The sequence below is a fragment of the Panthera onca genome, chromosome B2 (genome assembly GCF_046562875.1).
Source record: "Panthera onca isolate mPanOnc1 chromosome B2, mPanOnc1 haplotype 2, whole genome shotgun sequence".
NCBI lineage: Eukaryota > Metazoa > Chordata > Mammalia > Carnivora > Felidae > Panthera > Panthera onca.
Window position 1 is genome coordinate 44,039,492 of NC_138343.1, and position 25,242 is coordinate 44,064,733.

A 25,242-nucleotide genomic window follows, 5' to 3' on the forward strand; every position below is an offset into this window, starting at 1 on the left:
ATGAGAAAGGGAAGCAATGTTTACCAAGAAGACCTAGTGTTGCACCCCCTCTTCTAAGCATTTCATCTCATTTAATCACATAACAAACCTACACGGAAGGTACAGTTAACCCCGTTTTATAAAAGAGAGAACTGAGATTCAGAGAAGTTAAGTTAACCAAGATCACACAACTAGTCTGTGGTAGCCGCAGGATTTGGACCCAAGAGCTTCTGGGTAGCCCAAGCCCTCTCACAGGGCCCTTCTGTCTCTCTGGAAGTGCCCGTGTTATATCTAGGACCGTGGGGGACTTTACAGGATACAGAAGAATGATGAGCTTTGCACTATTGCCTTCAAGATACTTGCAATCCTCCAGCTGGAGTTGGAGACCAGACCATCATATAAGGCAGTGCACTCTATGCATAATAACATACTAAATAATCTGGAGTTAGTAATAGCTACAAGTATCGGGGGGGGGTGGAGTGTAGGCTTTGAACAAGACACGAGATATATTTCAACATGTTTGATGAAAAGTCTTATCCATGTCATGTATCTGATCAAGTCTCCACCTCAAAACATGGGTGGAGATTATAGTGTTTGTATTTAAAACACGCGTTGTGCTGTATGATAAAACATCCCCAGCAAAATACATTACCAAAATACCACTGGAAAGTGATCAAACTTAACAAAATGAACTACACAGGCTGTCTTTCGATATATCCATTCTTCCCAAAAGGCAGGGAAGTATGGTTGAACACTGTATGCACAAAATCATAAATGAGTAGACAATAACCAAGTATAAGCAGTGCAGTAACGTAGAACAAGTATCACATGATATTAATAGGACTGGCACTCAGCTCATCTGTATCACACTGATCTCATCCATGGAGCTAAATGTCAGACCTGCTGTGAAGGATACCTTGGTATTGTTTTAAAGTTCATGTCCCAACTCTCTGACTTTCTCTGGTTATCTCTGAACGGGTCCAGCGTTTCAGACCACCGAATCAAGAACAGCATCGAAAGCAGGGTGAAGCCAATGCCATTTTCAGCTGGTGAGAGCAAGGAAAACATAACAATAAAGCTCCTTCGCCAGACTTCCCCAGGGCTCCGTCTCTGAAACTGCCTCTTAAAAAAGGAGGTTCTTAGGTGATAACTCAATAGTTATCCTTCAATTCACATATCCTTTAGATTTGAAATAACTAAAAATTATCCATCCCGACCGGGGCCACTGTGATGGTTTTGCCTTCTGTGCATTTTTGAGAGGCTGCTGGCCTGGGAGGAAAGTAGAGGATGGAATCCAGCTTGCCCTCCGCCTGTCAAGCCACGCACAACTGCTCAGGGCTTCACTCACTCCTTCACTTTGGGGAAAGGGGGGACCATTTTTTCAAATTCACCCATCATGGCCCAGGCAGTATGCCCTAAGACTCTGCCCCTGGGGGCAGCTTCTCATAATTCACAGAGTCACTGGATAGGCCAGCAGCAGCTCTGGTGGAAATCAAAATTAGTGGCTTCCAAGGAACTTTCATTTTTCCAAGAAGGGAAAAAAGCTCCCTGTCCCTCTTCAATATTATCCCAGACTAATTGGAACATGGCAGCCATTTTTCCCCAGGTGCCATCAAGAATACATGCTCACCTGCTCTTTGGCACAGAAACCAAATATTCTCAACTCTGTATGCATCAGGCTTAATTCTTTCCACTGCCTCAATTATTTTCAGGTAGCTAAGTGGGGCATTTAGAGTGGCTCGTCAGGCGCTCCAGCCCCAGGGGGTCACTCAGTGCTGTGGCGAAGCAAGACACTAAATATGCCTCTGGAATATTTCAGTCACTTGAAGAAAGGTTAAGGTTCCAGGGAATGTCCTACAGCAGCTTTCAAATCTGCCCCACGCTGGGCCTCTCATCTGGCAGGTGCCCCCGAGTGATTAGCGGTGACTAATTATGGTTCCCAGCCATCGTCCAGAGAAAGGAGAAAATGGGAATACCTGACTGAGTACAATGATATTCACTGTCTTTTTCACAATTTAAAACCTTCTTTAAAGCAACAAACCTATTTGTAAATGTCACTTCCACCTATCAGGGATGAAAAGCACAAGAGAAACGGTGAGACTCAAAAGTATTCCTTGAATATTTGGTATCTAATTTGTTATCTGCTTTAGTTATTTTTTTGTAAGTTCATTTATTTTTTGAGAGAGACAGAGACAGTGTGAGTAGGGGAGGGGTAGAGAGAGAAGGAGACAGAGAATCTCAAGCAGGCTCCGTGCTGCCAGGGCAGAGCCCAAAGCGGGGCTCGAACCCAGAAACCTCGAGATCATGAACTGAGCTGAAACCAAGAGTCGGATGCTTAACCGACTGAGCCACCCAGGCACCCCTATCCACTTTAGTATTTAAAACAAATGCTCAGTTATCATTTTCTCACCCTCAGGTCACCACAGTTTACTTCATTTCTTGTTTTCTTCAACCTATATTCGGTGACACTTAAACTGCAATCATCTTCTTGTTTAGCCTTTGCTACATATCCTTAGCATGACTTTTTTTCCCCAGCCTTAAATCATCTCATTACAGGGAACCATTACAGGCTTCCATAAGATCTTCCAAAGCTTTGCCTATCAGCTTTCATTTTCTTTTTTCTTTTCTTTTCACTTGTTTTCTTTTATCTCTCCCTCTTCTTCTCTAGGGGTAGTTATGAAAACAAATGTGCTTAAGACATCTCTAAATTTTTTTACTCACTTGGCTTACTCAATATATCAGTCACTTCTAAAAATGTTACACAAAATGTCAGTATAAGCGGACATACAAAGCAGGTTTTATTCATATGAGTATCACAGCTTAACTACAAGAGTGATTTGGATTCAATGCATTTATGTTTAGCTTGAATCTTGCTATTGAATTACCTGAGTTCTCTGCCTTACATTCTGTTACCTGAATGTTCATGCTGGTGGATAGCCAACTTTATTTCTAGAATCTGCTTTCCACGGTAGAGTTGAGAGAAGCTGAGGTATGGTGGGTAATGAACCAGAATTAAAAGTCAAGAGGCCCTGTACTTATGGTACCAACCATGAGTATCAGTCTATTTAGACAGACTAAGTTACACTCGGGACAACAAACCCCCAAATCCCAGTGGTTTAAAGCAACAAAGGCTTTTTTGTTTTCTTGTCATGTTGCAGGTTCCTCATGGGCCCTGCTCTGCGTCCTCACTCTCCTCACCCCACAACCCGCTGCCTGGGCAGGCACCCCCAACAATGCCACTTGCCCCGGCAGCATGAAAAGAACATTTTTCAGGGTCAAGCGTTGGTAATGAAATGCTTGACCCTGGAAATGACAGGTCACTCCTGCTTCCACATTGAGCAGAAGTAGCCTGAGTTTCCAGGGAATGCAATTCTGGTACATGCTCAGGAGGTAGAGAAACGGAAAGACACCACCCTCATAGGGTTGTCATGACAATCAAAGGCTTTCATGTTTATAAAGCATTTGGAAGAGCTCCTGGCACCTTGCTATATGCTATGTAAGTATTCGCTGCTATTATCATCACCATCATCATCATTAAACTGAATAAATTCATAATTTTTGGAGGCCATTATCAAGTCAGGGTTCTCCTTATTGAATTGAATTTGGTGAAATGTTTCGTGGGTGTTGTTTCCTTGTTCTCCTTTAGCTACTAGTGCGTGCCCATGTCCCAGTGAGCAGACCCTCACCCGTCTTCAGTACAGACACAGGGCAGCCCCCGGGATACCCCTGCGGCCTCACCTACCTCAAGATGACTTTTTGCAACCCGGCTGGATCCAGAAAGGCCAACCCAGGGGAGCATGCCAAAGGGAAATGAACCCCAGTAACTTTTAGGTGTTGCACGCTGTGAAGATCCCAGTTCTAAATGTGTTTCACACAAAAATATTTATCCTTCAAGCTGTAGCACGCAAACAGCAATCTGCATTTATTGGTTTCACATGCCAATTTCCTCCAGCTCCGGTTTTCCTTTGTGTTATATAAACAAATCTCAACCATCTGGACCACAACAAGCCACTCTGAAGTATGTGCTCACTCTGTGCAAAAGCATCAAATCAAAATACAATCTCGCAGAATTCTGCCTAACAGAAAATCGGAGTGAACAATTTTCACAAAGCTGTTTTTAAAATGTTCTTTAGGTGTCAGAATAGGACACAGAGGATAGCAGAAATGAACTTATCAGGATATTTATTACTTGGACAAACAGAAACTATCATAACAAGATCATATCTTACAGTGGTACCTACGTTAATAGCCCAATTTAGTGGTTTCCAAATTACTTCAAAAAGGAAAAGGGCTCAGAAAAATGGTCTCAGACAGGTGGGAAAGCAGAGACTGCTGAAAGACTCATACACGACAGTCAGGAAAGCAGAAGCTTTAATTCCTAGCCAGCTAAGGAAATTAAAATGTATGCATTATAATAACTGCAAGAAACAATCTAAACTGTAGTCCGTCAATATCAAGAAACAATGAACTGGAAAGTAGACTGTGCCAAGAAAGAAAGGGCTCTGCCAAAATAAGTTCCATATATTGCCAACAACCCACTGGCATCTCTGAAATGAATACTAAGCTCCATTTCCAATGTCTTATCTCCCTGATAGAACTCCAGGCTACTGAAGGCATCTTCCAAGGCCAAGTATTTAAAATTTTTTTTTAACGTTTATTTATTTTTGAGACAGAGAGAGACAGAGCATGAACGGGGGAGGGTCAGAGAGAGAGGGAGACACAGAATCTGAAACAGGCTCCAGGCTCTGAGCCATCAGCACAGAGCCTGACGCGGGGCTTGAACTCACGAACCGCGAGATCATGACCTGAGCCGAAGTCGGACGCTTAACCGACTGAGCCACCCAGGTGCCCCCCAAGGCCAAGTATTTTAGAACATCACCATGACTAGCCTTGTCCACAGGCAAATATAGGAGTGCTAGAAATGCTTCGTGTTTCTTTTCCCTCTACCTAAAAATATCTCTTCACCAACTTTGCACAGTGCCCAAAGTGTCCACCCTTTGGGAGAGAGAATGATCATCAGACTTTGTGACTTAGATTCATGAACTTTGCACGTTGTGGAAAGAATTTCCTGAGAGAGCGGCATACAAAATAAATGAGTTTTATTAAGATAGTGGGAAACAATGGAGGTAAAGGGAAGACTATAAAGGTCTGGAAGTTAAAGAGAAAGAGGTGGCAATGAAGATGGGGGGCCCCAAGGTTCCCAAACACATTTTTTTCTAGTGTCCCGTGATCATGGCTCCTTGCTATTGTTACCTCATTGGCATCTGATCATCTTGCTTTGTCATCCTTAACCATGTGTATGTAGTTAAAACTGAATCTAGATCAGATAATTTGATATCCTATCGACTCTCTTCTTCAAATGGGGGCTATAAAATCGCACCAAGGTAGAAAACTTTCCATCTGATTTAATAAGCCTAATTACGTAGACTTCGGCCAATTACAAAATTCACCTCGTCGGCTATTAAAATACGGTCTAAATAATTTGATAATTTGGTTCCACTGAACTACATCTGGTTGATTTCAATTCAATATTTTATTAAGGTCATTTTAAAACCAAATACTTATGATCAAACTGCAATGTACCAACTTTGTATACAAATTAAATGAAAATATTTTGTAATCTGTGATTCATTCTCAGATTAGAACATCAGCATAGATGTGGGAAAATTCCCATGAACTCTCCCCACGCTTCTGTCTTTCTACATAACCAATCCTGGTTCAGCAGATCAATCATGCTTAAGCACACTCCAAAATAAGATAAGCTCCTCCCTAGGTCTGACTGTTTCAATCTACCAAGAAATATTTAATCAGGAAAGAATCAAAGTCCTCATTTGGCCTGTAAGGAAAATCCATCCAATTGTTGATTAATTTAGACAAATAGATGATAGAATAAGAAAACACAGAATCTTGTTTCATAGTTAATGTCAGGTAGGTTTCCGGGGGCGGGGGGGGGGGGGGGGAGGGAGAGAAATTACTGGCTCTGAGTAAATTACAATCTGTGTTATAAACTGATTATAATCCAAGAGCAAAACTCCCAATTTCTTTCAAAGAGACTATGTGTCATTTTCTTACTTTAAATAGGGGATCGCATCTAAGTCCTTGGATTTCAAGCTATTTTTAGCCTACCATTTCAATGTTCAACGCCAAAATAATATCAATATAAAACTATCTTTAAATGGCTTGAAACAATTCCTAGTCGTCCAGGCTATCAGAATTGCTTACAAAACCAATAAAGTCCAGAAAAAAAAAAAAGATTTCCAGTAATTGTTTTCAGGCAAAGGAGACTGGAGTTTAGCAATTGGCAAAACAGCCCAAATTTGTAAAATGGCAATCAATAAATCCTACTCTTACGTCTCACACAGAGGCATAAACTTTAGTTTAGGAAAAAGGGTCCCTTCCCCCCCAAAATTGTTGCCCATGTTTTACAACATAGTATAATAATTACAATTAGAAATCCACATCCACAGGGAAGGTTTGATCTATTCAGACACCCTACTTAAAAGGTCAGAGAAATCTAAAATGAACTTTGAAAAGATCTCCAAGCAGAATGTTTAACTCTGATTTCCAAGAACACTTACATTGAATCAAGCTTGTGTCTTAAAATGGGAAGCTTCATTTTCTGGAAGATACTTGTACACAGACAACCTCATTCCCCAATCATTTCAAATCAACCACTTTCACTTCAGATTCTTACCACCCACATAACATTTCCACCCTGTGTGGTATCACTGAGCAAAGCAAGACACAGAGGACCAGCCAGCTTACCTTCCCAATAACGGCTGCAGGACTCAGGTCACAGCTATTTTGGGAACATTCATCCCACTGCAGGAGGGGCAGGAGTGAAAAAGAGCTTGTGCCATTTTGAGAAAGGCAAATCATGGTTTTGGCAGAATAGGGAAATAGGAATAGGAAATAGGAATAGGAAATAGGAATAGGGAATAGAATAGGAAAATAAAACTTTTCCTTGTAACAACATATGCTTCCTAAAGGGGTATCTCCTGCAATCGCTACTCCTAACACCACTTGCTCTGTTAGGCAGGCATATGGGTCTCCGAGGATGAGATGTGATTCAACATGTACAACCTTGTCACAGTTAGTTGGTCACAGAGTAGGCTTTTCTACTGCTGTGCATGCCCAGAAGAGAGCCAACTACACATTTTCCACAATTTCCAAACCGCAATCACAAATGAGCCACAAGACAGAGACAATGCCACATCTTCCCAGGATTCAGGAGCAGAAAAGGCTTATTACCTTGCTTTCTTCTCCTTCGAACACGGACTGGTGAACATTGCACGCAAACAGTGAGTTGGGGAGGTCGTTGAAGTCAGTGATTGCTTGAAAGGCTTCCTCTGCGAAACACCGAGTTACAGCCCAGTCCCTGTCTATGCAGCAGAGCAAGAAAAGTTCTCCATCTTCCGGGGTATGCCCCTGCTGCCCGAGGCTCCTCATTCCAATGAAGTAAGATTCTCCCCTCATTCCTGAGGACACAAAGACGGACATGTGTTAGAACAGGCATCGATTCCTTAAAACTTGATCGTAAGGCCGAGCTGCCCAGTGTTTCCTAGACGTGGGACCCGGGAACATTATGTAAACTCTCTGAGCCTTTGCTTCCTTATGAGAATCAAATGGACTCAGGAGAGTGCTTTCATAAGTTAGACAATGAATTATATAAAACCACTGCTGCTACTACTAATGACTGTCCTTTATTGAGTTCTAGGAACTGTTCTAAATGATCGACATGCATCAACTAACCTATTCCATCTTCACAACAGTCTATGAGATTGGCATCAACGTGATCCTTGTTTTACAGACAGGGAAACTGAGGAACAAAGCAAGTGAGTAGCTTTTACTATGTCAGTGATGAAATGGCAGGACTAGAATTCAAACCCAGGGAGTTTGGCACCAGAGCTCACTTTCCTATATCATAGAAATGAAGCAGATCAAGATTAGTGCAAGTCTGTATTTAAGGAAGTACAACCTACTTCATCACCACCCGAATCTTGTTTAGGGTAACTCTAACAGTTAATATTTTATCCACAATGAGGACACACACACCTACCTTCTGCCTGGGATGATTACTCTATTTGTGAACCTTGGATTTTGAAAAGAAGTACTCTCTTGGTTAATAGATAGATCTATAATAGATAGATCTAATAATAGATCTAATGGTTAGATAGATATAGATATAGATATAGATATAGATATAGATATAGATATAGATATAGACATAGATTTCCTTTCCTCATAGTCCCCATCACAAAGCTTTCTCGTATTCATTTTACCTAGCTGTGTTCAATCATTCTATTACTTCCTCACTCCAATGTTCAGATTTTTATCCCACTGCAAATGGTTGGAGAGTTTTATCATTTTCTGATACTGACACATTGTAGTAGATTTTGTCCCTCTCCCCATATGCCCCAAGGATAGGTAGTGTCTACATTTTTCTTTTGTATCTATTTTCATGCCTATCATGCTCAATGATTAGAAGCCCCAAAGGTGAAATAATTTGTCCGTGGGATGCATGTAAGACTGACTGACACCTACAGTGTGGCTGCTGGGCCATCTTTTGGAAGTGCCATTTTCCCAGTCCCATCACTAAAGGGCCTCAGAGTACAGGACAGATGGGTGGGCACCACAGAACATCACTCTGCCCTCATGAGGTTTGTTAGACACAAATTCTGGTCCCCAAACAAGTACGGATGGGTTTCTGCATATGTCCCTCTCAAACTCTGATTAGATCACTCAGGTGATGAGGTTACGTTTTTCTGTTTTTATTTTTCCTAGAAAGAAAGGTCAAGTGGGATCCTGATAAGCATCATTCGATGGTAATATAAATAATGTGTTATATATAAAACCTAGGGCCTGGTTGGGACAAGAGCCAAAACTTTAAAATTGTGAGTTAGTAACTCTAAAAGCAGATCATTGTAATTGTGGTAAGTAAAAATCCTCGTCTATATAAAATAAAATAGAACAACTCCTGTATTTTAAAGTTAAAGCTCCAATGAATCCATTTTCTATATTTAAATTGACAAAGTACTTATTTTATTTTTTATTTTTATTTACTTTTTTAATGTTTATTTACTTTTGAGAGACAGAGACATAACTCAAGCAGGGGTGGGGCAGAGAAAGAAGGAGACACAGAATCCGAAGCAGGCTCCAGGCTCTGAGCTGTCAGCACAGAGCCTTATGTGGGGCTCGAACTCACGGACTATGAGATCATGACATGAGCCAAAGTCAGTGCTCAACCGACTGAACCACCCAGGTGCCCTACAAAGTACTTGTTTTAAATAAAAATATTGTATATCTCTTACGCTTTGTTTTATTCTATAATTAATCCAAAATATATGAATATTTGTAATTACAAAAATTTCAACAAAATACTTATATGTATTTTTTCCTTCATATTCATTTATACTATTGCTTCAAATGTTACTATAATATGCATAATAACCATCATTTATTATTATTAGAGTACTAATTATTTTAATAGTAAGAATAATTAGTAAGAGCATTAAAACAGTATTATTTTCATCAATGGATTATAGGAAAACCTTTTAATAATGAAGTTATAGTCATCCAGTAGCATGAAGTATAGCTATTATGTGTCAATACTGATTTTATTTTTAATCCTGTCCCTCTTATTTAAAAATTTTAAATTAATCAAAATTAATCCCCAAATGTCCCTAAATATTTTCCGAGAATGTTTCAATTACTCTTTTTCCGAAAGAAATAAAAATCCATTGCTGAACAAATTAATTAAATAGACCAAATATTAAGCCTTACTCAGGGCTCATTTTAATCTACTCAAATAGCCTTAACTTCTGTTCTAAGCTGTAACAATACGATTATCTTCAAGAGACTTTATTTTAAGCTCATTACTTTCAGTAAAGATTTAAAAGGTGAATGCATTTTTGGCAAACAACGTATTCTACTTATATGGAGAAATATTTTAGAAGTCAGAGCTCTGAACAAAGGCACCCTGATTTCTCGTGCCAGTTCCATTACTGACTCAACTCATAATTTGGAGAAGTCAATAGATCATTCGACGACTCAGTTTATCTTTACAAAATGAGAACAAGCACATCTCTCTGTTTCCCCCCACTCTGCAGAGGAGGAAGGGGAGGAGGAAATGAAAGGGGAGTGGAGGAAGTGCTCAAAATCAGTACTAACCACTACATAAAAGGATAAGTAATATAAAACACTCTAGAAACACATCATTATGATAATCTCAGAGCAGGACTATTCGGCATCACCACTAACCTTTAGTAAGCCCAAATAAACACGAAGAAAGGGAAGCTCTGAAGACCCAAAGAACTCCCCAATACAGAAATGTAAAGGCCCTAGAGCCTTTCTCTTTTTAAATTAATCTCAAGACTCTGAACGGCTTGTAAAACAAGTTTGAGGCAACAGTTACCTGCATAGCATAAGGAGATTTACATGTGTCATCCTTATTTCTAAACCTGTGGTTGGTCATCCAAATGATGAGCTGCCTCTTGAGCTGAAGGCAGCTCTTCTGGGAGGGTTTCCCAACCACCCCCCCCCCACGCCCCCCACGCCCCCATGACCCATGCATATGGCATCCTTCCTCTGCACATCCTAAGCACACAGCACACAGCCTTCTCTCCCGATCATCCTGCACCATGCCTACTGCTTTACCAGTCTGTATCTCAAACCAGAGCAGGTGTTTTTGACAGGAGAGACTGGCCCGTCTTCACCAGTGAGTCTTTAGACTGGGTCATAGAGAAAGCCCTCAAAATGATGTTCGACTGAATTAATGAATTCTGTAAGGAGGAGTCATGTTCAAAAAATAACAGACAAGCAATGAGTTAAAGTGGCCAACTTAAAATACATACACTAATAATATAGCATTTGCTTCAAATCCATCCACTAATAAGGAGGACAACCTGCTCACTCCAGTGTTAAGGTTTGACTTATAAAATGCAATTGTATAAATGAAAGATGGCAAGAACCACTCAAATGATTCTTCTAGCTAAAATGGAAAATCTGCAGGGTCTAATTAAAATCACACTTACATTTTTTAATTACACAAGTTCACTCAAGAAAAAACTGAAAAATTCAGAAAGTATTTTAAAAGGAAAATAAAAGCAAACCATAATCCTACTATCCAGAGAAAATTGTACTAACATTTTGGTCTAGTTAACTGCAGTGTTTTTTTTTTTTTTTCACATGTATAATTTCTAAACAAAATTGGGATCCTGCTGTTTCATATCCCGCTTTTTTCTTGAAACATTGATATAATCAAGAGCAGTTCCCTGTACCATTACATATTCTTTGAAAACACTAATTTTAATAGACACATAGTATCCCAGTGTACAGATCTGTCATAATTTATTTAACCATTCTTCTGTTGTTTGACATTTAGGAAGCATAAATTTCCATCATCATGTGCATCTGGTAAAGGAAAACCACTATCCACTATTAAAATATAAAGGGTCCCCTGGAAGAACCTCAACACTTCCTTACATGCAGAGAAAGGACATCTTTATGAAACGCTAGGAGGGGCCCCAGGAGGACACTTGGGTTCCATTCCTTCCGTACATCACATCCCTTCTGGACTGTGGTTTTTACCTCAGCAAAATGGAGAAACAACGTGACTTTGTCTACCCTGTGGTCTCCCGTGAACATCAAATGAGATAAAGCATATGAATGTCTTTTGAAGCTTCCAAAATAATATGTGAAGTAAAGCGATTCATTACTCTTGTAGGCTCATCAAGAGCAAGGCAATAGCAAAGGAATCTGGCACTAAGGAGCCGGTTGCCATCTACTATTGCTAAGTATGTGGACACATGAATATCCAGGAGTGTTAAGCCCATAGTATTTAAAAAAATTTTTTTATGAATATAATTTATTGTCAAATTAGCTTACCTACAACACACAGTGCTCATCCCGCAAGTTCCTCCTCAATGCCCATCATCCATTTTCCCTTCTCCTCCACCCCCCCACCACCCATCCACCCTCAGTTTTTTCTCTGTATTTAAGAGTCTCTTATGGTTTGCCTCCCTCCCTCTCTGTTTGTAACTTATTTCTCCCTCCCCCTTCCCCATGGTCTTCTGTCAAGTTTCTCAAGATCCACATATGAGTGAAAACGTATGATATCTGTCCTTCTCTGACTGACTTATTTCATTCAGCATAATACCTTCCAGTTCCATCCATATTGCTGCAAATGGCAGGATTTGATTCTTTCTCATTGCCAAGTAGTATTCCATTGCATATATAAACCACAATTTCTTTATCCATTCATCAGTTGATGGACATTTAGGCTCTTTCCATAATTTGGCTATTGTTGAAAGTGCTGCTCTAAACATTGGGGTACAAGTGCCCCTATGCATCAGCACTCCTGTACGCTTTGGATAAATTCCTAGCAGTGCTATTGCTGGGTCATAGGGTAGCTCTATTTTAATTTTTTGAGGAACCTCCACACCGTTTTCCAGAGCGGCTGCACCAGTTTGCAGGGTTCCCGTTTCTCCACATCCTCGCCAGCATCTGTAGTTTCCTGAGTTGTTCATTTTAGCCACTCTGACCAGTGTGAGGTGGTATCTCAGTGTGGCTTTGATTTGTATTTCCCTGATGAGGAGTGACATTGAGCATGTTTTCACGTGTCTGTTAAGTCCATAGTATTAAACTGAGAGATGAAGAGAGGTGGTGCTCCATTATTTGCTACAAGTGTGGTTGGAGACTCCAGGAGGAGGGAAAGAGGATTGTAAAGCAAAAAAGACCAGTTAAGATAAAAACAAAACGAAATAAAAACCTAAAAAATCCTGTCCCTCCCAAACACCACTAACAAGCGCTAATGGTTATATATAGTCTTACCAAGTTGGTAGCAATGAGAACATAAATGCTTGAATTTGACTCGTTTTAATGAAGGAGGAAGCCCAAAGACAGGACGATTTTCAACTCTTTCATTACTTTGCTATAACATGGAAATGATTTCATCCAAGATCCTCTGAAAACCCTACAGCACTTATTAATTAAACATTAAAAGACCTGAAATAAAGAGGGTATAGTTCCTCCTATGAACACTGAAACTTAAAGATGCCCTTTCAGTATCAAAGAATTAGCAACTGAATAAATGTTTGTTGCACAAATAAGTGAACAAATTCTCTCTCCCCCAATAAACAAGAATAATGTACACATTGCTAGGCTTCTGTACAAGGAATTAATCTTTCCCAAACTCCCTACTTTTCATTCCTGGCAAACATTTATTGGGCACAATTAAACTCAGGAGAAGGGACCTCAAGGAGTCATCTGATTCTGTTGGATATCATTATTGTCACAGTGTTATCAATACGCAGGAGATTCAGATCCCTAAATTCAGAATTCTAAAAAAAAAAAAAAAATCTACCTTTCTGGGAATGGGATATATCTCATGCAAAGGGGGAGTCATGCATTTGTTCATAGGATTTCTGGTCTAGAAAGTCTTATATAAGTCTGGATATAGAAGGAGGGGATAATTCTAAATAATCCATGAGAACAGCCGAGAGGGTTAAAAAAAAAAAAAAAGATTGTAAACCACCATGGAAACACTCATTTTCATACTAGCTTCACTATCAAGTAAATTCATCCCATCAATAGTTTGAGGTATGTCCTATAAGAAAGGCTAATAGCACTTTGGAAGGGTTAGGGTGGTGATATTCTCATCTTGAGTCCCCTCAACATGGAGAGAACATCACGGCCAATTCTGAGTACCACTCACTACAGAAAAACTAGACGTCTTTCTAAGGAGATGATTCAGTCTCATCAAGGGGCCAAAAATCACGTCATCTAAAAAACAGGGGCATGGGAAAACATAGCCTACGAAAGCACACGAAAGGAGTCTTGAGTGGAATCATAGTTGCCTTCAATTTTCAAAAGTGGAAACAGAATTTTTGTGTGTGATACTAAGAAGTCAAACCAGGGAAAAAGATTTCAATTTAATAAAAGGTACCATGGATCTGTCAACAATTCACATTAAAACAGAAATGTCCTGCCTCATGTCTTAGTAGGAAACTTGTATCAGTGACAGCCAGTGAGTAAGCTCCATAGAGCAGGTGACAAATATCAAGCAGGATGTCACAGAGGGAATCCAAGGACCAGTGGACTGGCTGGCTGGCATTTCCATTAAGGTCTCTTCTTACCTTGAGATTTTTATCTTTCCATGATTAGCAGAAAATCTGAGGGGTGCCAACGTGGCTCAGTTGGTTGAGCATCTGACTCTTGATTTCAGCTCAGGTCATGATCTCATTGTTCATGGGATCAAGCCCTGTGTTGGGGTCTGCATTGACAGGGAGGAGCATACTTGGGATTCCCTCTCTCCCTTTCTCTCTGCCCTTCCTCCACGCTCTTCTCTCTCTCTCTCTTTCTCTCTCAAAATAAATAAGTAAACTTTAAAAAAGAAGAGGGGAGCCTGGGTGACTCAGTTGGTTAAGCACCCAACTCTTGATTTCAGCTCAGGTCATGATGATTTCATGGTTCATGGGATTGAGCCTCTTGTCGAGCTCCATATGCTACTTGGGATTCTCTCTCCCTCTCTCTCCGTCTCTCCCTACGCATGCACTCTCTTTCTCACTCACTCTTTCTCTCTCAAAATTAATTAATAAACTTTATAAAACTTTATAAAAAGAAAAAGAAAAAGAAAATCTGCAAAAGAGGTAACTGTTTATCTTTGGGTTTAAAGATACTCAAGAAAGGGAAACTTATAACCTTTCCCAAAAGCTTTCTCCAGTGTTGAAACCTTTAATGTGATACTCATATCCACCTAAAGTTTTCATTTTCCAGGTTACTCAAACTAGAAAGTGAGATTTTTTAAAATAGTAAATAATGATTCATTAAGGAAGAAAAATAAGCCAACACTTAAATAAAGCAACTTAAGTTTGGGTTTATTTCTCCTTAGACAAAAGAATGTTAAAGATTTAACTTGTCTGCTTTTTAAATGAAGAACAGGAATCTAAAACTTTTTGCAATAAGAGCAATAAACAGGAAAAAAAAAAAAAAAGCCTGATCCCATCTTATGGCCAGCTGAGGAGGATAAATAAGTAAACAGGATAAATGGAAATGATTAAGGAATAATTCACTTTGACTTAAAGTTCAATTTTGATTGATAAACAATCAAATGGATTATGGGAGGTTTGTTAGTTTGGAGGAACTTAAAAATGACAATGCCAACTTGACTGCTAATGAGAATAACTAAAAATGCAATGTTGAATTAATAAGTAATACAGAAGAAATGTCTATAGTTATTATTTTAAGTTGAACATAAGGTTAAATGAATCCAGTTCAAATTTTTAAAGACTAGAAAACTTTAATTTTTACAGCATTTAAAATCTCTTTGGCTCTAAAATTGATTCTTTAATGATAGCTGAGGCAAAATAAGCTTATTAGAAGAAAACTTTTATGTGAATAACAAGAATTATTTTAAATTAAATAATACCCTCAGCTATCACTTTTGGTCTGGCCTAAGGGATAAGGTCTTTTTGATGTCCTTTTGGTATTTTAATATCTAGATCCTCTTAGGGATAAACCAGGCCTTTTGCTCATTTTTGTCCATCTTAAAGAGAGATTGAAGTATATTAGTAACAACAAACCGTTTCAGCCATCCTGACATACAAAGGAGAAACATGATATTCTTAGGCTGTGCTCCACTGAAACCCATTAGAGCTCTTTCTGAAATATAATGGAACCTATTTAATTCAGCTGCAGAATTTTCACACCTGCTGAGTTGTGTGAACCTCATGCTATTCTTGACACCAATTGGGGTCAGTCTTGAAAGAATCAGGAACATGCAGTTTTTCCACTCATGGTTTTCAAAGGAAGTTAGCCACATTCCTTGGTCATGGCTCCCTTCAGGATTCCTTCTGGAGCCACTGTTCCACCTTAAGCTCCCACAAGAACATAATTCAATTAATTCGGTTTCCTAAGGAAGCACCTTCTTATGAATTTTGATGAACTGGCGGGGGGCAGGGGGTGGCGGTGGAGTTGTTTCCATCATCTCCTTTTGTACTGGATTCCATAGGAGTGATGGGACTAACTAACTTGATCAGAATAATGTGCGTGCTTCTGCAGGCTTTTAACACCCATGATCTCCCAGCAAGATTTGTGAATCCTGAATATTCTTCCAGTGGAGAAAATAAAGAGGGAAAGAAGAACCTCAAATTTGCTCAGGGTCAGATAGGCATTTGTATTCCACTCCCACAACCCTAACTGACATCATCAAGAAAATGCGTTTCAAATGGCTTGTTTGCAAGAGAAGAGTCAAGTAGAGAAAACACCATCTTTTATAAAAGGTTAGAGGGTTGAGGAGGTTGTTCTTAAAGACAGGAAAATTGGGGCACCTAGGTGGCTCCGTCGGTTAAGCAGCCAACTCTGGGTTTCAGCTCAGGTCATGATCTCACAGAATTATGAGATTGAGCCCTGTGTCGGGCTCTGTGCTGACAATGCAGAGCTTGCTTGGGATGGTTTGTCTCCCTCTCTTTCAGCCCCTCCCCCACTTCTGCCCGTGCTCTCTCTCTCAAAATATGTAAACATTTTTTAAAAAGACAGGAAAATCTATTTCTATAAAGAATGACCTACAATAAACCATACATTTATTAAACAAAACAAGCAATATTAGAACACATCACTCAAAAGACAAGAGCTTTGGTCATTGCATTAGTCAAGGTCCCAGTAGGAAACAGATGGCATGCTCAAATTGGATAATTTGAAAAGAGTTTAATAAAGCAGCTGTTTACAGATGTGTGGGCAGGGTATATGGAAACCACAACACACAGTACAAAATCTGGACTCACACTATCCCTAGACCTGAAGTGGTAAGAAGAGGGGAGGAGTTTTCAGAATGGGGACACCCAAGGTCTATTCAATTCAAAGAGTAGACCTTTGGTTGAGAGGTATAGCCAATCCACAGTGGCACCACAAAGAGTGAACCAGAGGGACAAATGTCTCCATCTTGCTCTCTGCCTGTGAGCCACTGGCACCTTCCATTGGCCAAACCCAGTTGCAGACCAGAGGGTAAGGGAGCTGTGATACTGAGTATACAGCTCAGCCACTGGGGGCACAGCACACAGTGGAAAAGGGTGGGGAGAGAGGTTTGTGGGATCAAGTGAAGAAATCAAATATAGTCTTTATAATTCGGTGGTAGTCTAAATGTTTCATAGGTTAACTTCAAAAGAACTTGGTTTAAGAATTTTTTTTTAATTTTAAAAAGTTTTACGTTTATTTATTAGAGAAGGAGAGAGAAAGACAGAGAGAGAACAGGAGAGAGAGAGAGAATCCTAAGCAGGCTCTGCACTGTCAGCATGGGGCCCAATGTAGGGCTCTAACTCACAAACCATGAGATCATGACCTGAGCCCAAGTTGGATGTTTAACTGACTGAGCCACCCAGATGCCCCTGATCTGGAAAGTCTTAAACTGGATACAAAAGGAAGGGGCAATCACAAAGAAGCCCCCGAGAATGGCAGAAGGCAATGTCTGCACCACTGTGGACTATGTATTTTGGAGCCTGGTATGGAGGCAGAAGCCCTTCTTTTCATTTTGCTGTCAGAGGAAACTCAAAGAAAGCCCCAAGCCTCTGGATGAGCCTAGCAATTATATGCAAAAGAACTTTTCACAGGAGGATAACACTTCAAAAGTGAGCAGCAAAGCAGGTGAAGGTTGCTATGGTAGCTAAAGTCAGATTTATCCTGTCATCTTTCACCTTCTGCTTTCTGAGCACGGAGGAGAAACAGAGTGAAAAGGATCTAGAGCAGAGAGTGAGAGATGGGGCACCTCCCCTCTGAGAAAATCCAGCCAAGAAGGGTTGGAGTTATTCTGACCTTCTAGTAAGAAAGAAAAGCCAGACAGGAAGGCTGCTGGGGGGGGGGGGGGGCGGGGGGGAGGTGGGAGAGGATAGGGAGCTTTCCTGTTGCTAATAACTTTCTTGTCCCACCCTCCTTCCCATAAAAACCTTCCATTTTGTGCAACTCTTTGGAGCTCCCCTCTACTAGCCAGATGGGGTGCTGCTCAATTCACGGATCGCTTAATAAAGCCCATGAGATTTTCAAGTTTACTTAGTTGAATTTTTCTTCTTTAACAGTAGGGAACAGGAGGGTATACGTTAGAATGCTGTTTGGGAGATTTAATAGCTAACACAAATAACGCATTTCGACCAATGACTAGGACACATTGTGCGTGTTCACGATTACACAATTTTTAGTACTGGCCATCTTAGTCCTCAACAGAGCAATTCCGGAACTATCTTTCACATGACACTTCTTCTCTTTCCTGGAGTCATCAGTCTTTTTGTTTTTATATATTTTATTTTTTTAACGTTTATTCATTTTTTGAGAGACAGAGAGAGACAGAGGAGAGTGAGGGAGGGGCAGGGAGAGAGGGAGACACAGAATCCAAAGCAAGCTGCAGGCTCTGAACTGACAGCACAGAGCCTGATGCGGGGCTCGAACTCACAAACTGTGAGACCATGACCTGAGCCCAAGTCAGCCGCTTAACCCACTGAGCTACCCAGGTGCCCCTGGAGTCATCAGTCTTTTTATGCAGAAAAGCACAGGTTGTAGAGGAAAGCAAAGTGTGGCCTTTGGGGCTGGTCTGCTACTTTCTAACTGTGTGACTTAGGGCATGTTACTGAACATCTCTGAGCAACGTATGCAGTATGGGGACCACAGGTACCAACCTCATAGGATTATTGTATGGATTAAATTCAACCTTCCCCCACATCAAAATACCCACATTTTTGGTGGGTATTCTATTTTTCAGGTCTTTAAGAGGAGTTGGGCTTCTATGCTGAGAAATGTAAGAACTCAGAAGTCAGACCCAGATTCAAATCCCGGCTCTCTACCCACCGCTTACTGTCCATGGAGAGAAGACAGACTGGAGGTGGTAGCTGGGCCCTGGGGTCTTGGTCTGAACCCTCCTTCCACAGCCATTTGACTTCGTGATTTTAGGCGAATTAGTTTCCTTCACTAAGCCTCAGTTTCCAGAGCTATAAATCAGGACTATTGAGAGTTTCTTTTTTTTTTTTTTCCATTTTCTTTTCTTTTTTTTTTTTTCATTATGAAAAGTGTACTCTATAATCTCCATCCCCTATTTCCCTCATCCTCCCACCCACCTCCTCCTCGGGTAATCATCAGTTTGTGTGCTAGAGTTAAGAATCTGTTTCTTGGTTTGTCTCTCTTTTGTGGGGGATGGGGGGAGGACTATTGAGATGTTCAAGTGAGATCATCCTGGTTTAGAATTTAGGCCAGGGGCACCTGGGTGGCTCAGTCGGTTAAGCGTCCGACTTCAGCTCAGGTCACGATCTCGCGGTCAGTGAGTTTGAGCCCAGCGTCGGGCTCTGGGCTGATGGCTCAGAGCCTGGAGCCCGCTTCCAATTCTGTGTCTCCCTCTCTCTCTGCCCCTCCCCCGTTCATGCTCTGTCTCTCTCTGTCTCAAAAATAAATAAAAAATTAAAAAAAAAAAAAAGAATTTAGGCCAAAGGCAGCAGCTATAAGCCCTCAAGAAATGCTAGCATTTGCTACGACCACTGGTTTGTACTTGTGTTTTCTTCTTCTTCTTCTTCTTCTTCTTCTTCTTCTTCTTGTTCTTCTTCTTCTTCTCTTTCTCCTTCTTCTTCTTCTTCCTCTTCTTCTTCTTTTAGAGAAAGAGCGAGTAGGGGAGGGGCATAGAGAGAGAGGGGGAAAGAGAGAATCTCAAGCAGGCTCCATGCTGTCAGCACAGAACCCGATTTGGGGCTCAATTTCACAAATCGCGACATCATGACCTGAGCAGAAATCAGGAGTCAGATGCTTAACATGACTGAGCAACCTGGGGGGGGGGGGGGCCCTGCACATGTTAATCGTATGGTTGGCTGCACTTTTCACTACTTACCTCCTCTCAGATGACTGCTTACTTTCCAAGAAAGGCATATTTAGGGTTAGGCCCAGGGTTTGAGACAACTTGAAGAGCAAGGATGAGGATTTTCCTGGAGGCTCTCGGCCTATGTATGTAGCTTGCTAATACATGTTCCCTGCTTCAGACTTAACAGTGTTACTTGCCATTCTCTTCCCTTTTCAACACCATTCTCCAACTTAGATAAAAATGCCCTCCATGCTCAACCAGGCTCCAGGGTACTTCACAGGGAAGTTCTCACCCCACGATAGGCCCCCTAGCAATAGCCAAGCATCCTCCACCCTGGGAGGCCTGTCCAGCGCCTCCTTTCAGCTTGCCTGTCTGCACATGCGTTGTTATTTACAACATTTGGCAAAGGGAACCCATTTATTGATGTTTCTACATCTCCTCCCATATGTTGAGCATTCTTGCTCTTCCTGTAATGGCTGGCACTCAGCGTGGCTCCTGACCTGCCGTGCTGGCAAGACAAATGGAATATAACACCCCAGCCTCCACCCAGAGCTCTTGATATTCTGTCTTGTTCATGCTGTCTCTCTCTCTCTCCCTCCCTCTCTCTCTCTCCTAATGGATGTCCCAGAGCTTTGTTCCCCTTTGATTACCACTTTCTCAACGGAGTGACTTCCTGAGTCTCAGATTTTCAGTCTCCTGCTGTGTTAAATCCAGGTTGTGTGTTCCCACCCTCTCGTCCATATCATTCGTTGCTGGCACATTCACCAAATCACTCTTGATCTGAAGGTAAATCACAGCCCTGACAGCTTCAGGTCACATGTAGAATCCTTCCCTTTTTTATATTTCTTTTGCTTGAAGATGTTCGTTCTTTCTCCATCTCCCTCTTTCAAGCTTACAAGTGCAGTATCTATTAGGTTCCTACAAGGAGCAAAGGCTGATTGGACTTCTGCATTGCCCACGAAGAGCGTATCTTCTCTTTTCTAGACTGAGCTGCTTGCCCTCAGCCTGTTCAACCAAGGGCTTCAACTAAGAAGCCAACACAGGCTGGGCAGGGTCCTCCACATCGTTAGATAGTCAAATCCAGGATGATCCCAAATTAGTCCCCCACTTCTGGTGCCATGTGTTGTTTAATAAGACAGAGCTGACCCAGATTCTAACTTAGAAAAAAAACTAAACAAATCAAACCTTTATTAAAGTCCCTTCTGGCCTGCTGCAGTTGGGACCAGTTATTCTCAGGGGCCAGTCTGCCTCACCTCTCACTCTGCCAGCAACTGATCAGGGGCCAGGCCCATGGAGGATAGAGGACAGAACCTGTGTTGGCAGTAAGGTTTCCAGGGAAGACCTGCAGAAGGTTTAGGGAGACAGACTGAGTCCGTGGAAGACACGAGTAGGAGCGGCCAAGAGGATTTAATCACTTACATACCTTTTAAGAGCTGGTGGCCACCTTGGCTCTACATTACTGGGCCTCTACATGGCCTTAGGCCAAAGGCCATGCTTGAAATGAAGCTGCAGCTAACTGGAATTTAAATAAAGCTTGAAAGCACGAAAAAGAAATGAAGTGGCAGGAGGATGTAAGCCATCCCTCTACTTGTCCAAAAGAGCAGATGGAAACACTTGTACCTTTAACGAGCAGAAATCATCATGGCAGATGCCATGATGATCAAAAGGCAGCTTCACCACTGTACCTGAGGACTCCTGACAAGTACACACAGAACAGCCCGAGGAGCCCACCGAATGTTCCAACAGGGCGCTGGAACCTCTTTACATCAAGGGAGAACACTAGGGCCCCTTCAACTTCCTGCTCTCCTAGCCAATCCCAGCATCATCCCACACATCCAACTGGAGAGAAGTCAACAAAACTGAAGCTTTGTATTCAGACGCCAAAGAGCAATGTTCACCACTGGATTCCTGAAGCCGAACTCAGCACAGGGGGAGTAGGAAAGATGAGAGACATTATTTTAGGCCTGCATGGCTTTGTGAGAAACCGTTGCTGTTTGTTTCTTTTTATCGTTACCTGACGGTTCTGGCTTTTGGGTGATAGCGTTTGTCACAGGGCAGATGCTCAAAACCATTGGTTCCACCAACCCAGACAATACTCCATTTTCCTTCTCTCCACAGTTCCCTTACTTTCTCAACTCCTCCATTTTTTACATTTCTTAAAACCGGTTCTGCCCTTCTTCCCAACAGAACTTGGAGAGTCATTTCACTGTTAATGTACAATTACCTCAAATACTAAACACAAAACTCTAAAAATATACTCAGTATATGGGTATTTGAAAAGGACATGGAAGGTTCATAATATGCGGGGTGGGGTGGGAAGGGTACTGACAACATGAACATGGTTTGGCCTTGGCATAGACGCAGGAGAGGGAAGTCCGTCTGCAACATGCACAGCTCAGTCTTTGTTCCCTGCCCTCCCGGGTGTTGTCGCCCTCCATACCATCAGGCACGGAAAAACCTTCAGAGCATTCTGCCAGTCTATTAAAATCTGTGTAGTGTGATTGATAGAGGTCGCTTGTTATTTCATATATTTTATTATTATTTTAAGATGTTGATTTATTTTTATTTTAGAGAGACACAGAGAGAGAGAGAGCTCACACGTGAGCAGGGGAGGGGCAGAGAGAGAGGGTGAGACAGAATCCCAAGCAGGCTCCGTGCTATCAGCACTGAGCCCCACTCGGGGCTCAATCTCACGAACCGTAAGATCATGACCTGAACTAAAATCAAGTCGGACGCTTAACTGACTGAGCCACCCAGGTTCCCCCTCATATATTTTCTATAGTGATGTCTGGAATATGTCTCTGAGAAAGAAGGAAGTGGGTGAGCCGTGTTGATATCTGGAAGAAGGACCTGTCTGGCAAAGGCCCATAGCGGGAGGATCTTGGTGTGTCTGGGGAACAGCTGGCAGGCTTCTGTGGCTGCAGTATGGTGCGGAAGGGAGGATGGTAGGAAATGAGTCCAGAGGGAAAGAAGGAGGCCAGGATATGTAACAGGACCCCTCAGCCCTTGGAGAGGACTTGGCTTTCTACTCTGAGATGGGAAGCCACGGCACGATTTTGAATAAAGGAGTTCGTGAATTGACTTACATTTTAAAAGAATCTATCTGGCTGCTCTTTGGAGAACAGACCAAGAAAGCAAGGATGGAATATACCAGCATCTTACGGGAATAACAATGGTAGCGTCTCCTGGGCGTGTTGTAAGGATCTGATGAGATGACACAGGTAAAGCGCTTAAAATAGTGCTGAGAACCTTCTTCAACAATCAACAACATGCATACACACTTCTCATCACATACCGGTCCCTGCCTCTACTAGAGTACCAATCCCAAGGCCCATGGCCCCGGACTAGTGGAATCCCTCTCACATTGTATAGTAAGGAGAGGGGGCAGGAGAAAGGAAATCTTGCTGTCCCCGTGAAAGCTACAGAGGAAAAAGCTCTCTTGCTTGTATTCCAACATGGAGTTCTGAACGTTTTCCTGCAGCGACATAAACAGTTTCTAAGATCCCTCAAACCAAAAAGCTGGTATTTTATATCAAGTACATCAGGCATATAACAGCCTTTTGCCAGCCTGGGGGATCTGGTCGTAATTTCTGATGTTTCTCTGAGAAAATACATTTCAAATTCCAAACAACCCAACAGAAACCTACATTTAAAAGGTGGCAGATGTCTGCTAACACAAAAGCACACAAATAAATTCTAAAGGTGGCTATATAGGGACTTCCTTTTAACAGCAACATTCTGTAACATGCAGCTATATTTTAGATACCCAACCACAACTAAGTACAGGGATAGTCCTTTTGTAGCTCTTGTTTTATTTTAATCCTTGTCATATCTCTCTACGACCCATCCTCTCCCTCCCTAGTACTCAGCCAGGCAACAAATAGGCCACTGAAAATTTTTAACTCCAAGATAAATTCCCCAGCATGTTGTATTTTTCCATAATAGCCATTATCTTGCTGCTCTGTAACTGTTTCATTGCCTTCTTTCCAATGAAGTCTGAAAATGCTGGGCTATACCTCACAGCATCCCTTCGAGTTTAGCATAGGGTCTAATACTTAGTTGGGAAACCCTAGAATTTCTCAAATGAATGGGGAAATCAAAACTTAACCTTGGTGCCCAGTCCAAGGCACATTAGTCTCCTTGAAAGGAGGGATCCAGAGGATTCTTCCAAATGAGTTAAGCCAATCAATCTGAGAAGAAAGGTACAGGAACATCAAGACTCCGCTAAAGTAGTAAGATATGAGGATTTACACCCAGAGTAGAACGACTTCAGGTGGCTTTTGAGAGCCCAGAGAGAAGGAGAGTTTTCACAGGACTAGCATCAGGGCCACACCACCTAAGAGTGTAAGCTTCACTTCAAATCTGTAGTTTTCAGGTGATCATGTTTCTTTGCTTAAATGACAATGTGATTTCCCCTAGGCTCCACAGCTCTGAAAAATTAGGAGTCATGTTTGAGGACAATTTGATTTGTTACATGCATTCATGCTTTCCTGTTGCTATAAACCATATTTCAATGTACATATACATTTATGGGTTCTCTCATTAATTTGGAAACTCCTAGAGCATATCCATGCTTTCTTCTGCTATATGCAATGTGTTACGGTACAGTTTGATTCTCCATGATGATGAATTATGACCCGACTCTAAAACTTCTCAATAGCAAGGCTTATATTACACACACACACACACACACACACACACACACACAGCCTTATATCTCAATAGCCAGCATACAACAGGCACTCAATCAATGTCTAGTGAACTGAATTAACTGGCTGCCTGGGCTATTTTTTTCTTCTCTTTATTTTTTTAACGATAAACCATCATTTATAAGTCACCAATAAAATCTCAGAATGCTAATGGTCTGGACTCGTCCACACCACCACCAGACAATGAGTATTAATCACAAGAGAATACACTGCACATCAATAGCAGGGCTAGTAAAACGGAGGCTCAGCCAGTGTATGGCCTCAGTAGTTGCTATCTAAAACTAACTTGGAATATTTTTTAACCTAATAATTGTCAGATCAATCACTGAAATACTTTTATAGGAGATAATGAAAGACTGCCAGTTCAACCATTCAGGTCTGAAAAATTTATTTAAGATATCTATGGGGAGGAAATCATTTTCTTTTGTAATTCCATCTTTACGGGCACTCTTTCCATACCTCCTCATGAAAAGAATGAGAAGGAATTTATAAAACAGAGATACAATTTCAACATTTGACTATTACATACGACCTTGCACATGCTTCCTTTAAGATTATGTATTGAGACTCTATTGTGTCCAAACTACCGTGATGCCTCTTAGATGATTCAGAGTGGGTCTCTCTGTTCCATTCCCGAGCAGGTGGTAAAGGAGAGGCACTGTGATTCCACAGGGACACCCAGACCTAGGATGGAGGGAGTGATGAGGATGAGGTGAGTATAAGAAGAGAGGA

General features: G+C 41.4%; 1 protein-coding gene across 3 annotated transcripts in view; it reads right to left on the bottom strand.

The window, feature by feature from the left end:
* Positions 1 to 25,242, bottom strand: part of RCAN2 (regulator of calcineurin 2) — a 273,660-nt gene that overhangs the window by 223,528 nt on the left and 24,890 nt on the right. For all 3 annotated transcript variants that reach the window (XM_060615655.3, XM_060615653.3, XM_060615652.3), the window contains exon 2: positions 7,231 to 7,457. In XM_060615655.3, the coding sequence (XP_060471638.1) occupies positions 7,231 to 7,455 (225 nt within the window). In that variant the 5' untranslated portion in view covers positions 7,456 to 7,457. The remainder of the gene's footprint in view (positions 1 to 7,230; positions 7,458 to 25,242) is intronic.